The 15,463-nt window shown below is 30.8% G+C and overlaps 1 protein-coding gene across 1 annotated transcript in view; it reads right to left on the reverse strand.

Annotated features, from left to right (window-relative positions):
- Positions 1-2,248: 2,248 nt before the first annotated feature.
- Positions 2,249-15,463, reverse strand: part of LOC106473223 (UBX domain-containing protein 7-like) — a 26,006-nt gene continuing 12,791 nt past the window's right edge. Inside the window, exons 3-12 of the mRNA XM_013933911.2 lie at positions 14,359-14,420; positions 11,975-12,043; positions 9,068-9,186; positions 7,922-8,068; positions 6,520-6,610; positions 5,247-5,300; positions 4,455-4,528; positions 3,249-3,615; positions 2,945-3,024; positions 2,249-2,776 (exon numbers count right to left, since the gene is read on the reverse strand). Of these exons, the coding sequence (XP_013789365.1) occupies positions 2,612-2,776; positions 2,945-3,024; positions 3,249-3,615; positions 4,455-4,528; positions 5,247-5,300; positions 6,520-6,610; positions 7,922-8,068; positions 9,068-9,186; positions 11,975-12,043; positions 14,359-14,420 (1,228 nt within the window). The 3' untranslated portion in view covers positions 2,249-2,611. The remainder of the gene's footprint in view (positions 2,777-2,944; positions 3,025-3,248; positions 3,616-4,454; positions 4,529-5,246; positions 5,301-6,519; positions 6,611-7,921; positions 8,069-9,067; positions 9,187-11,974; positions 12,044-14,358; positions 14,421-15,463) is intronic.

Raw genomic sequence — 15,463 nt, forward strand, 5'->3', positions numbered from 1 at the left:
GGTGTATATTATACATATAAAGTCTTGGAGTGGACCAGTTAAACCTCATAAGAACTAGTTAGAATTTATTTGAAGGATCAATTAGAAATTCTGTGAATTTTGGATACAGTTTCACATCAAAGAGATCAGAAGTAGTCACCTTTGAGGAAAGACGTAGGAAGTTCAATGTCAGATCCTTAAATAAGGGCAATGTGCCACCTCACTCACAAGAACTGTGGAGGTTGTTACAGCTGATCCTTGCCACAGTGAACCTCATGATTAAGAACAAATAAATTATCTTGCAAGATTGATTCTGGAGATACAGCCACAATAAGTTAACCAAATGATTCCACTAACAAAACAAGCTGATTCTTTCAAAGAGACAGAAGCCATCAAGGAGCAAAAAAGTGACTACTGTACTTGTGAAAAAGGAGGATAGATCCACAAGGTTCTGCATAGGTAAATGGAACCTGATGAAGTCACAAAGCAGGATACATACTCACTTTCAAGGATTGACTCTTATTTCGGATGTTCTACATGGATCAAAATGGACAAAACAAGAAGAGAAAAAGACAGCCTTTACTGCAGAAAATGGATTGTGACAGTTTGTTGTACTACCATTTGGTTTATGTAATGCACCTACTATATTTCAACATTTGATGTGTGCTCTGTCTAAGCTACCTTGGAATGTCATACTCATATACTTGAATGACATAATTGCACAGGGTAATACCTCTGACAATGCTTATGATGGGTTAAGGAAAGTATTAGATCAGTTAAGGAAAAAGAAACCTTAAGCTGAATTCCAAAAAGTGTGAATTATTCCATCAGGAGAAGTTTCCTAAGACACAGTAGAAGTGGAGTGGCTACAGATCTATTGAAGATTGGAATGAGATATTGTACAGCTCAGAAAGAGCTACTAATTGTTGTTTGAACCTTTAGTTACTTCCATCATTATATGGGCAAAGGTTTAAACTTTGGACTTTACAAGTAAAATGTTAAGTAGTACCATTTTTGGTTTGTTTTAGTACCTTTCTTGTTTATTCACTACATATTAAACCTATTTTTCGTGTTAGTGCAAAATATATTCTTTGTCTTGCCTTTTCTCATTTGTTATTACTTTACTAAAAGGTCTCTTTGCATTGCCTAAATTCTTCACAGTTTCTTACTTAATCTTCAGGTCTTTATTTATATTTTTCCCCTTTTAATAAAAAATGTTCAGTCATGTCACTTTCATTCTGTTGATCCAATTCCACGCATTTACTATTTAACTGACCATTGATGATGACAAAACCTTGCCGAAACGTTGTGCATTTGCTGTTATGTTAAACTTATATTAAAGTTTTTCTTCATTACCCATTCAAGCCATCTCCAGCCATTATTAGTCTCAAAGTGGGTTCCTCGTCATCGAATTTGACCATTAATAGAACCACTTTTTCTTCTGAGCTGTAACCAAAGTATATCTTCTCTTCTGAATAACTACTGCAAGGCTTCCTTTCTATTCTAATGGATCTTCTATTAAGGGGACCATGCATTCTACTTTTATTTGGCAAAATATACTTTACCAAGTCATTGTTCTTAATTTCTTGGGCATTGCATGAATAATTGAAATATTCTCTGGAAGTTTGTCCTGAAATTAAAGCTCCTTGTCCCACAGCATTTTTTTTTCTCCTTTACATAACATAAAACTTTAGTTCAATGAAGGAGACTCATAAACTCTGTTAGAGAATGGCTTATATCTTGGTATTTTATTCTTACAAAATAATTATCCTGGTTTTTGGTATATTTCACTTCTACTTTTATCACTGAACACTCGTTTTTATTCCTTCATCTGTGTGCATTTCACAATGATATAATTTCTTTTTTTTTCTTTGTTTATAGGCCATCTGTATATCTGTTCATCAGAATCTCGTGTTCATAGCTTAGTGTTTCTTATCTTTCTAATGTGAGGAAACCAATGTGCTCTGAACTATGTATATATGGCTTAAAACAACATACAAAAACCAGTTCAAATGCTATCTGTGAATGTGAACAGCTTTTACACTGTGGAAATAACCCTGGTTGCACAGACTTGCTTATTTTTTGCTGTATATTGGCTCTTCTTTTTTGGAACCACTTTACTTTAAATTCACCACCTAAATAAGGTACAAGTGTATTGTAAATGCTGTAAGGAAAAATAGAATTTGGTGGTTTTTAATATATAATCAATAATCCTGTATACAATTTGAATACCTAAGTATTTCTAAAGTCACTAGAAAAGACTACAGAAATAATTACCATGAATTCTTTATTTGTCACAACTGAAAAAAAAGGAATAAACTACAATACAAAGGACTAATTTATTTTACTTGTCCAAGAAAAAGAAAATGTGACAACAATAACCAGTTTCAAACTATTGTTTTATAATGCTAGATCTATTTTTACAATAGGCAGTGAGTATCAAATAACATTTTCCTCCAGGAAATTCTTAATTCTGATACTTGAGCAATTATGCAATCATTACTGAATGTCAGCAATTGGTTTTCATCTTACATTCCAATCAATCCTTGAAAGATTGTTAGCGAGGATTCTCTTTGGAAGATTAAACTGGTTTTAATATTAGTTTACAAATAACTGTTGCACGTGCAGATTGTCATGTAGTTTTTAGCTGAATAAAAACGGTCTCCCTAGGAAACAGTCCAACATCTTTTAGTGTTTCACTTGGTTTCAAATCACTGAGGTTACGACGAGGAAAATTTGTCACTAATTCATAATTCTCTCTCGGAAAGCCTTGTGCAGCCACATACGAAACAAGAGCCTGTAATGAAACAGAGCCAAAACAAAATCATCTTAATTATTAATAGTAACAAATAGCAATATTAACGAAATAATTAATAAATAGATTATCATTTTAATTTTTTAATATTTAGTGCTTAGTTTAATGTATCTATTTATTGTTTTATCAAAAAATCTTTATCGTTCTTACCTGTAACTGAGAGGAACAAGGAAACTGTTTCTGTTGACGCTCTCCAGTAGGAAACCGTAACATTATTTTTGATTCTGGATCTGAAACAAAATATTATTTTCACTTGTTATCTTCACTTTAAACCCAAAAACTTGTGATTTTTAAATTGAACTTATAATCAAAATGGATTAATATATGGAGGCAAAAATATTATACTTATTAAAACAATAAATGATTTATACTTCACATTTCTCCAAATATTACTCTTTATTTATTTATAAAATATATAACCTTTAATTTAAAAAAAAAAGTGTTAAAAACATACCATCACCACTACCCAAGAAGTCTTTCCACTGTTCTAATGGATCACTTTCATCAGTAATTTCAATTTCACCCATTTTCTTTTTCAACTTGTGGTTTGTGTCTTCTTTATCTGATTTTGAGATACTTCCACATGTAAAATTTTTTACATCATCTGGCTCTACTGTGCTTGTTTTTTTATTCCATGTTGTTTTATTATTTTCTGACAATAAACTTTCAGAATGCAAGTCGCAAGTCTTTATGCCACTATCATCATTTATTTCTGAACCAATTTCAGGCTCAGGAAGAATTGAAACATCTGAAATATTTTCTAGTGAAGCCTGAATTGCTGCTTTCATCTGAGACTCCTCACTTTGGTCCAGTATTCTATCCTGATAGACATAAACCATGATTTATTGGTTAGTAGGATTCTTTTATTCAAAGATAATAAAAAAACAAAGCAATGAATTGTTTCACGGATGTTTTAGATACAACAATTGTTTTAGATTGAACTTTATTACAAGATTGTTACACTCTAAGTAACCTGACAAGATAACCAAAACATTTCCTGATGCTATTGGTAGGTGAAAGTTGCAAACAGTCAAATCCAAAATAAAGCAAATACTAACAAAGAAGCTTCTGTCAATATTCAAATCATAACAAATAATAAAAAGAAAATTCCTGATTGGATAGAAGATTCAAATGTTGGCTTTAGCAGCAAATTTTTTAATGTGAGTGCTTCAGAAATCACTCATTTACTAATAACTATGTAATCTTTTGTTTATATTATACAACGATTGTTGAGATTTTCCTAATAATTTCAAAAATCTTGAAAATATTTTTTTTAATCTCTATTATTATAACTATTGAAACAATGTTGTTTAAAAGAAGTTTAAAATTGAAAATGATTATTCATCTTAGAAGTCTAATGAAATTTACTTACTGATGTACATTTCTTTTTTTTTTGTTTTTGGAGATAAAATTCTGACCTGCCAGTACAGATCCTCAAAAAAAAAACATAAATAGTAGACAAATGTTTCCATAGAAACTTCTACAGTAAATACTTATTAAGTTATTAAAAACATGAATGTGTTTCCATAGAAACTTCTACAGTAAATACTTATTAAGGTATTAAAAACGTGAATGTGTATCAATAAAAAATATTTATTGAAATTCACAAAATTAAAAAACAAACAAAATTAATGAAAAGAAACCAGATGTAATTACTCACACTCTTGGATTTCTTTATAGGTGGGCGTGGAGCAGAACCATCTGGTGTGGGATATTCACAAAGAAATTTGGTCACTAGTTGAAGAAAGAATAACGAATTAAGCCTGGTTTATATTAATGATGCAATGCTTCACAAGGTTAAAATCTAAGATATTCCAAACTTTAAATGTAATCCTTGATAAATTTAGCTTAATTATAAAAAAAATAATTAAATAGTGGATGCATATTTAGAAAAACAGAAACAAAACACAGCTGTTACATTTTAGTATTAGAAAAGCTTATAAAATGTTTCTTTGAAACAAGTTTTGGATAAAATTAAATAGCTTCAACACTAACAAACCATATGTACACAACCAATTATTTTAAATTAGAAATTATTTGTTGTGAAATCCCTGTCTGTTTCTTTTATATATATGACATCTAAATGTCAAAGGTTATACATTTAACACTTTCCAATAATAACCAAACACATTATTTACACAACAGAAAAGTCAATTTTATACATGTAATTTGTTAATTAAATTTTTTTGTTTTTCAAAATATGCATCCAATCCTATCTTGATAGTCAAATATACACCTAACAATAATTAAATAAAACAGAGATTGGAGAGAAAGCTTATTGTCAGAAGAATCTGGCAGAAACATTTCATTAGAAATTACAAAAGTACAATAAAATGAAATTTAAATGATTGAAAGAAGCACGCAAATGTGATGGTTTAAAACAAGCAACTTAACTAAACTTAGAGAAACAGAAAAAAAAAAAGAGCAAGCTTTGAAAATAGTATGTACTTACCCAAATCACAAAATGAAATTGGATCTACTTTATTCCATACAACTAAATTCTCTCCTTTAAAAGAAACACAAAATAATAAAATACGTTATCGAATATGCTTACTTGAAACTTACAGGTAATAATATATGTGCTACAACTAATTATATTACATAATTCATTATCTACATAAACAGATTAGAAATCCTATAGATGTTACACCTGAAATAGCAAAAAATTATTGTATAAGGGAAGTGATCATTATTCAAACTGATTTCTTTACCCTCACACATTTAAGAGATTTCCTACACTACTGAGAAAGTAAAGCTATACAGAAATGCAAAAAATATACAAAACAAACTAGCTAGATCAAACAATTCTTACAAAGAATCCTTTTTCATTGCTTTTAATGGTCTTTACGTGATTAACACTCAGTTTTTAGATGCAATACTTGAGCTGTTAACTTTTTTTATATATATATATATATTCTGAAATAGCAATCATGGTTTCTGCCAAAAATCATCATTAAATATTATTGATTTGCATATTCCCCTCCTGACATGAGCAAGTTTTCTGTGAAATCAGTTTAGCAGCTTGATGTTTAATTACCCACCCTTAATTTTAATATTAGAAAAATGAAACATACTCCGTAATCAGTCTCATTTATGCTAAAGTACTCAAAATAAACTGTCGTTTTCTTATTATTTTAACATTTACTTACCAGTTAATTCCCTAAAAACTTTGTACAAGTATGAAATTTATCAAAGAAATGAAAAATATCAACAATAAAAAAAACTCCACAAATTAGGAGAAAATTTCAGAAATGGTAATTTTATTCAACATTGGATATTATTCTCCACAACTCTCCACCTTTGATGAGAAATCATAAACAGAATATATATATACTTGTTTTTTTTAAGAGCAAAGCCACACTGGGCTATCTGCTGCATCCACTGCAGGGAATCAAACCTCGGATTTTAGCATTGTACGCCCATAAACTTACCATTGTTCCACTGACGGACCAGAATGCATACATCATTCCATTTTGTGTCCAAAAGATACACACACATGCACAAATAAATTTTATAATTATGTCATAGGATTGAGATTATTTCAAATCAATGACTCAGCACACACATGTAAGAAATTAGTCTAAAATCTACTTAAATCACACAAACTATTGCTTATTTAACAGACAGTAATTTGATACTTATTACTATACTCACAGAAATATAAAAAAAATTATAAATCAATTTAATTTGTTTCACACGCACTAAACCATTTCTATTCTAAATACCTGTCCTAGGATCCAAAATGGCTACATAAGGATACTGGCTGACTTTATAAAACTGGGCATACCAACTTCCTTCTTCACTATCCAGATAAACCTATTAATATAAAAATAGTTATTTAGGAAAGATTAGCAATTTAAAACTTTTAAACAGATGTATGGCATAAGATATACAAAAGTTGAGACTATATACTGACTGCAAATCAAGGATATATTTATACAATATAGCCTTCTGTAAGATTTTAAGTAATGAAATAAATATATAGTCATGTAACATTACAGTTTTTCCTAACTCTTGTGCCACTATGAAGACAGTACAGTATCTCTTGAAAGTTATCATCTTATTGTTCTCATAACTTATCAAAGTTAATGGCCAATGCATGACTAGAACTGAAGATACATCATGCTACATATAGTCATGTAACATTACAGTTTTCCTAACTCTTGTGCCACTATGAAGACAGTACAGTATCTCTTGAAAGTTATCATCTTATTGTTCTCATAACTTATCAAGGTTAATGGCCAATGCATGACTAGAACTGAAGATACATCATGCTTGTAGCATTTAACTTTAGATATGTCTTAACTATAAAAAAGTATGAGCTCAAACGTGGGGTACATTTATCTCTTGAACCATTTTAACCTCTTCTTTACAGCAGTACTTGTCAAAAGTTTTAGTGCCACATTTTAACTGGTAATTAGATTAAGTATAATATACAAATATTTTAAGTTACAGAAACTAATTATATTTTTATACACTTTTTGAATTGCACACTATTTGGTAATTCGTGTAATTTTACTTGTAATCCTGAACTTTTTCTCATCTAGCTTTATTCTTAACATGGCAGATACTTCAGTAGTTACATTATGCTAGTTGATATACATGTTAGAAAGAACTTTGATTTTCATTACTTAATGAATATTATTACCATGAATTTTAAAAATTCAAACAAGTGAAAGCTGTTTTTCAGTTTATCTACCATCTACGAACAATTATTAAAAGGTTTAGTAAAATTGTAAAATGATTAAAAAAACTTAATTCAAATAAAAACCATCTCTGGTATAACGAAACACTCAAAATTCCCACTTTCATTGGTAGGTGACATAACCCCACAGTCTTTAGATATCATTCCCACCCAGTTTATTCAAATTGTATAATTTCATCTTACAATTAAAGCCAAACTTTGAATGAAAAAAATGTGTTTTGTTGTGAACAATTCTAGGAAGTGATAAATTTGACAGTCTTTAAATGAAGTACTATTTGTTGATAAAAAAAATCAAGTGCAAAGATTTAATGTAACAATTTGGAATCTCTGGAACACACACAAAAATAAAATCTTTCATGGGATTTTATTCTTATTTAAATAAATAATTAACAGCAGTGCAAACTCTGGTTCTCAGTTCTCACCTGCCAAAAGATAAAATGTTCAGACACAATACTTTTCACAGCTGGGCTACTCCATACATCCCTGTTGAGAACTTGACATTGAAACTCTTGTACATCTTGAATGTTGACCATCAGCCACCTGTTTGTGTGTTTACCCATGTCACGTGCCTTGTATCATAAATATGGGAAAATACTTCAATTTTCATAATTCTGTGAACCACTAATTCCAGAGTTGTCTTGACAGGTTAAATTCTATCAAAAACAGTGTAATGTTATAAAGAGTCAATAAGCTTTTTAGTAATTAAACCTTAGACAATTTTGTACTTCTCATAAATCAGAAAATGACTAACTCCAGGTTACTGCTATCAGTGTATATTCCTTTCCTTTTTACCTTCAGTGTCAGAAATTGGAAGTAAGAACTCATTCTAAAACTCTGCTGTCATAAACTCCTAACTTGTTTTTTGTTTTACTCACAAATGATATCTTCCATCCATTTATTAAAACAACTTCATCAACCTTTCCAAATAAATAGTGACTCTTTCAATCTATCCCTAACATCCTATGTAAATCTGTCCATAAACCAAAGGTTACATCATACATTTAAAAAAATGTTCTTGATAAATTTATAATTATATTTTTAAGACAATGAACTTATCTCTAAGATATTTGTTTGTTGTTAAATATAAAACAACACAGTGGGCTATCTGTACTATACTCACCACAAAGATCAAACCCTGAAATTTAACATTATAAACCCTCAAGTTTACCATTAAGACACATATTTAAGTTTTGCTAACAGCCTGAACAAACTTAACTCATCAGTAATCTTAAATTTCTAAGTCTACAACCTACAGCTATAGCAAGAACTTCAGTCTTTTTTTAGAAAAATAACAAAAAATGATTCTAACACCTTTGACTTTGAAAGTCTGACTTCTAATATTACCTAAAATAAAAACACCAGGAACTACTAGACACATTACTGATATTGGTTTCATACATTTTGTTAGGCCTATAGCATCTGTAAGTATATGCAGTGCTTGTTAAGGCTAATGATGTTAAGATAACACAACACTTTCAGATATTAACTTGAAATAAATATTGATGAATTTACACATACATTATTATACATAATATAATAAAAAATGAAAAACGAGTTTACTTGCTTACAGATTCAAAAGATCCTCTATGTATGAGATCTAGTGGTGGGCGAAAAAGATCTTCAAGTGTTTTTCTTTTTCTATTATACTGGGCATATTTGGTTCCAGTAAGCTGTTCCTCTTGTATTCCTGACATAAGAAAGAGTGCAAATTAAATTTAGTGTGTTCAATAAAACTTTGCACATCAACTAAAATTAATCAGGTGCCAGGCTCTACATTAATTTTTTAAACTACTAGCACAGGGCTAGGCACACAGAATTTTTTCCATATAAAACAGTATGTACACTGCTTAAGATACCCCTGAAACAACATGATTTCTTATTGTCACTGTATGTTTACTTTCAGAAATATTGTAAAACTCACATATGTTTGAATATTGTTAGCAAAAATAGTGTTACCTAGCCCGACATGGCAACATTTTGAAAGGTTAGGTCTTAGGTCACTGATAAATCTTTGCCATTTTTATGTGGTATTTTTTACAAGTTACAGTCTGAAGTGGTGACTACTGCAATTGGGAAAACAGTTTCAAAAGAAGTACATAGAACTTTCCAATGAACAACAACAACAAAGGAGAGAAATTCTAAGATGGAAGAAAGTGATTTTAATGGGGTTTTTCAAATAAGTGTCTCATATAGTTTTTAAAATTTCACATCAAAAATTATAGAAAAACTACATGAAATTAAACAAATTCTTTAAAGCCAAAACTAGATACTATTTTGTACATTTATGTTAAGTTTAATGCAATTTGGTTAACTACTTCTACTGTGGGAAGAAAAATCAAGGGATATCAGTGACCCCCCCTTCCACCACCAGTCCATACGGTTCAGCCAACGTGCCCCATCAAACTAGTGTGTCACATCAATAACTCATCGAAATGCATTTCATACTTGTCCTGGGCTATTGGGTTAGAATTAATGTGAAGCCCTTAGTATACAGTGTAATTTGATGCATAAACAGAGGGGAAAAAGTAAAAACAAAAACATGATGTATCAAATTAAAATTGGCTAATTTTTTTAGATGTAGTTAAAACAAAATTTATAACCATAATGTCAAATATCTACTTAACCCTTTGTATAAAATAAATAATTTTAAATAACCAACACACTAAATTATTAAATTATTTTTCTTAAAATGTTTTTTGTATCTAAAATGTTAAATTAATTATATATTTGATTCTAGTTACCATATTATATGTATATGTGAACATACCACAAAATATTATAAAATTAACCAGTAAAAGCCTTATTAACTATGAAAACATAGCAATTCTACAAGCTGGTAAATACTGTGACAAGTTACAGTGAATCTTCTTAGGTTCACCAGGAAAAATAGGATCTGCATTTCAATCGTAAAAAACAGAAAGTGTCGATCTTTTTTATTATCATCCGAAATCCAAATTCACATATGCAATTCCATCAAGAAAATTTTTTATTTCTAGAAAATTCTTCCTAATATTAAATGTGAAGTTGAAAGATTTTAAACTTAAAATTTAAGACAAGCAAATGAGATAGAACTTAACTGCAATAAAAATTTAAACTATTTTAAAACATTGCAACATATATTACAAAATAAAATACCAGGTGGTCTAAAATTATCTTTCCTATTTCAAAGTTTAATAATTAAATAACTAAAGAAATACAGTCATGTAGTTCTCAGCATCTTGTAGCCCAACTCAAACAGTTTTAATTGTCATGTCAGTAGACTTCTATGTGTGCACCATTAGTGGCTCTCAGCACGTCCGATATTCGATTTCAATCCACATTCGCTGAAACATGCCCACAGTTACAGTGGCATCTGTTATCCTGGTCTTTAGCTCCATGATGTTTGCAATAGATGTGCAATACACAATGTCCCAAACAAAGAAGTCTAGTAGAGTGATGTCTGGAAAATGCAAAGGACAAGGAATTGGCCCACCCGGACCAATCCATTACCTCAGAAATGTACGATCCGGTCTGACCAGTAATCTCCAGTGAGGTGGAGCACCATCCTGTTCAAAGATTATCCATGGTTGCATTTCCTCCAGTTGTGTGACCCCAAATTGTTCCAGCATGTCAAGGTTCATGCTCCCAGTAACAGTGCTCTCAGCAAAAAAGAAAGGACCAATAAACCTGTCACACATGAGACCACACTACACATTCACCTTTGAGTTGTATTGCACAATTTCATTGGTATCATGGGGATTTTCCGAGCCCCAAATATGGACATTATGATGAATCACTTTACCTGAAGCAAGAAATGTAGCCTCATTGCTACACAGTACACGAGCTAGAAATGTGTTGTCTTCATCTATGCGATCAAGGAGGTTCACTGCAGATGTCTTGCACTGTGATCTGCCATCTGGTTGCAGTGCCTGTACCAACTGAAGTTCGTAGGTATGCAGATGAAGTCTTTCGTGAATGACACAGAACAGAGATGTTTTTGGCATGTTAAGTTCTCATGAAGTATGCCAAATCGATTTTCGTGGGCTATGCTGAAATGATTTACGTACTTGTTTGATACATTCATCCCTGACAGAGGGTCTTTCAGCTCCCAGTTGCTGTAACACACTGCTTGTCTCTAAGAGATTCTTCATCCATTCCCAGAAAGATGGTTTTGATGGTGGTTCTTTTCTGTATTGACATCTGTAATTACACTGCATCACAGTCACTTACTTAGTCTCTGCAAGCCAAACAAGGCACTAAGCTTTTTTCTTTCACGGTTGCCATTTTACAGGGTAGCATTACTTACTGGAGCAAAAAACAAAACAAAACAATACAATAAAAACTGTTTGGAATGGGCTACAATACACTGAAAACTGCACAGCAGTATGGTTTAATTGCTTAATTATTAAATTTTACAATAGAAAAGATAATTTTGGACTACCCTGTACATAAGTGATGCATGTTTAACAACAATTATTTGTGCTATTGTTACTTACTGGCCTCACTCTGGAAATCTCTAAAAGCATCAAAAACTGATAGCGAATGTGTTCTTCTTGGTCTAAAGTCTGTAATACATTCAAATATGGACATTCAGTTTCAACAGACATGTACAACTCTGAGCACTAAAGTGACAAGACAGTCAATTTATAAATGATACTCTATTTTGAAACTATTCAGACTAATAGATTTAAGTACAGGTTTCTGTATCAACACAATTCTTTAGAAACCCTTTATCATCCATGAAAGTTTTTTTCCCCATCACCCCAGCAATGCTTTGACCACAACAAATCTGGTGCAAGGCACTTATCTAGCACACGAGACATTTGGCATATATATATATATATGGATGGAGATGACATCTAGCATAGATAAATATATAGGTGGAGATGATGTCTAGCATGTGTAAATATATGGGAAGAGATGATAAAGGATTAAAATGAAATTGTGAAAAGTACTTCCAGTTATTTTTTTTTTAACCCTGAAAAACTATACACTTAATAAACAAGTTATATCACTTATTTGGGGGTTGGGGGGGGGGGGGACTTATTTGTTAAGCAGTTCAAAGTTTTCTCTTTTGCACGACACTAAATTCACAAAACATAGAAATTTTTGTAACAGTTCACTAAAATTATCATTATTTTATATCTAAATTTGGTTGAAACATATTTTTAAATGTTAGTCAGGTTTTAAATATAATAATTTTCCATAGCAGTGTTGAAAAGTGACATACAATATAAATATACTCAAATTGCCAGAATATAACATGATTTTACTAATGATACAGAAATTAAAACAGGAAAAAAAAATAAGGTGAAGTACATATGGATTAATGTGTGATAGACCATCACAACAGACTGACAAAATAGTGTTTTCACCTGCAAGAACTGTAAGCATACCAAAAGATTATAACAAGCACTTTAACTATCTTTAGTATAGTAATCATTGAAATTTATCAAGTATTTTCACACGTACAACTGAAGATGACAAAAAGCACTTTAACTGTTTTATCTACATTTCAAATAAAGCCTTTTGCTCATTATTTGCAAACAACCATGGTGATACCCAATTGGCATAGTGTCTACTTTGTAGCAAAAATCATCTCAGATTTATATAAAATAACCCAACTGATAAATGTGAATAATGGTATGATATAAAATATGAAATGTTATATAAATCTACGAGTAATTTAATCTATTAATCATATAATCCTTAATTCAACTGAAATATACTGGTGTTACTTAACAGCTTGAAAATATAAGCTAAATAATCATAAAGTGACAGTTAAATTGTTGTGATGTTTACACAAACCACAGCAACATTCATTTGAATAGTCAAATGCTAAGACTTTGAACAAAATAACACTAAATGAACACATTATAATTCTGCTGAAATAAATAATAACGAAACATGTAAACTACTCACTTATTTCAAAGTGTAAGGATAAAATTTATTAAATTCCATAATTATCTTCTATAACCTTGAGTTATCTCTTTTTTTAAAAAAACAAAAACAAAGAATTTAACTATTTCTTTTAATTTCTCATCCCCGATTTACAAAGCGTATTTTTCTTACAGCAAAGCCACATTGAGCTATCTGCTGTGTCCACCAAGGGAAATCGAACTCCTGATTTGACCATTATAGACCCAAAGACTTACCGCTGTCACACAGGGGGTCAATTTACTAATCAAACCTTACTTCATTAGTAATTGTTTGTTACATTAAAATGGTAAGGGCAAAACCTGTACTAATAAAATCAGTAACACAGAAGAAAAATCACATGACAAAAAAATTACATAAAACATGGCAACATGGATAATTATATTCTCACTGAATGATAGTTTCTTAGAAAATATAAAATGCTACTTTAGGAATGTGCAAAAATGAAACTTTTATTTATTTTATTGTTTTGGAATATACACTATATAAATGTCGTAAAATAACAAAAATATTAATTCTAAAGTATTGCGAGTTAAAAATTATAATATATAACATCATCCACTATTATGCATTTGCAGTGTATAATTTCCAAAACCTAAGTGTGCCTCCCATTTATTTGTTTTAGTTGGTCTTTAAACATACAAAAGCATAGCTTGTTGATCAAACTGAAAATTTCATATGTATAGCATAGAACTAACTAGTGGAATGATAGTGGTTATTATAGTACACCTTCAGAGCTTCTACTATAAAAAATATTCACAGATTTCTACAAACAATTTTCATTTAAAAAAGATGATATTCTGATCCACATGGCGCAAATATAATGACTAAAAAATGTTCTAACTTACATTTGTAAGCAAATATTATTCAGTACACACTACTTATTTGGCTTTATAGCTTCTGTATAAGGTTACATCATGTTAACCGGTGGTATTGAACTTACTATAAACAAACCTATCTTCAACTAGAATTCCACGAGTCTGAGGGATTGGGGGTCTGACGTTTCTGAAATGTAACAAAATATGATAATGAAAAATACTTCAATACATTGGTTTCCAAGTTGTTTTTGTTTTTGTATATGATAACACTCACTCTCTCATCTAATTCCTAACCATTTATCTGTATTGTTACTGGTAAACTTACTAAACAGTTTCAACTATAGCTAATACCTGAAAATATATGACACATTAAACTAACAATTTATTGCACAGCCTGTAGGTATACAACAAATATCACTCGATCAATAATCAGTTAAGGGTAAAAATGGGTGCAAAACATTAATTTAACTGGTATTATGCTTAATTTTAAAACCTAAGTTGACAGGTTTTTAGTGGTCTTGAAGTGGTTAGTAGCATATTAACCTTGCAGTGTAAAGACCATGCATTCTATTATTGAGCCAATGCACTTTTCTGTTGGGACATTCCAGCTTTATAACAGCCATACAGATTCCAACCAAACAGAGGACTGTCTAAAAGAGCACCTCAGTAAACAGTTATGGTTGAGCAGGTGCTACTAAGATAACTAGTCATCACTAGCTCTCAGACAACTCTTTGTGTGATAAACATCTGGTACCACAACTGGGATTTGTAGATATCAGCCTAGACAGAAAATGTAGAGAGGGTGAAGTACAAAAAGCCTATTGGCATCTATAGCAACAACATTCTGCATAAAGCTGGTGGAATAAGCTTCTCACACGCAGCACAAGGATGGAGCTGGATTGTTGAAGACAATGAATTGCAAATATACATACAGTACCACCAACATAATATTTGCAAATTAATTACAGAAAGTACTTCATAAAATTCATAGTAGTTGGTCCCAAGATGAACGTCAGAAAACAAAGCAACTGCATGGTAAGACCATCATCTAAATGAATATATCAGGCCATGTGGGGGGGTTAAAGCTAAACAATGAAGCTGACAAGCTTGAAATAGAAGCCCCTATAACAAATCTAGAACTACTACTGGAAGAATATCATCACAATGTAGTTTATAATTCAAATTTTAATATATTTTTTTTAATTTCGTTAATTCAAAAAAATTAAAAAT

This window comes from Limulus polyphemus, unplaced genomic scaffold (genome assembly GCF_000517525.1).
Source record: "Limulus polyphemus unplaced genomic scaffold, Limulus_polyphemus-2.1.2 Scaffold127, whole genome shotgun sequence".
Taxonomy (NCBI): Eukaryota; Metazoa; Arthropoda; class Merostomata; order Xiphosura; family Limulidae; genus Limulus; species Limulus polyphemus.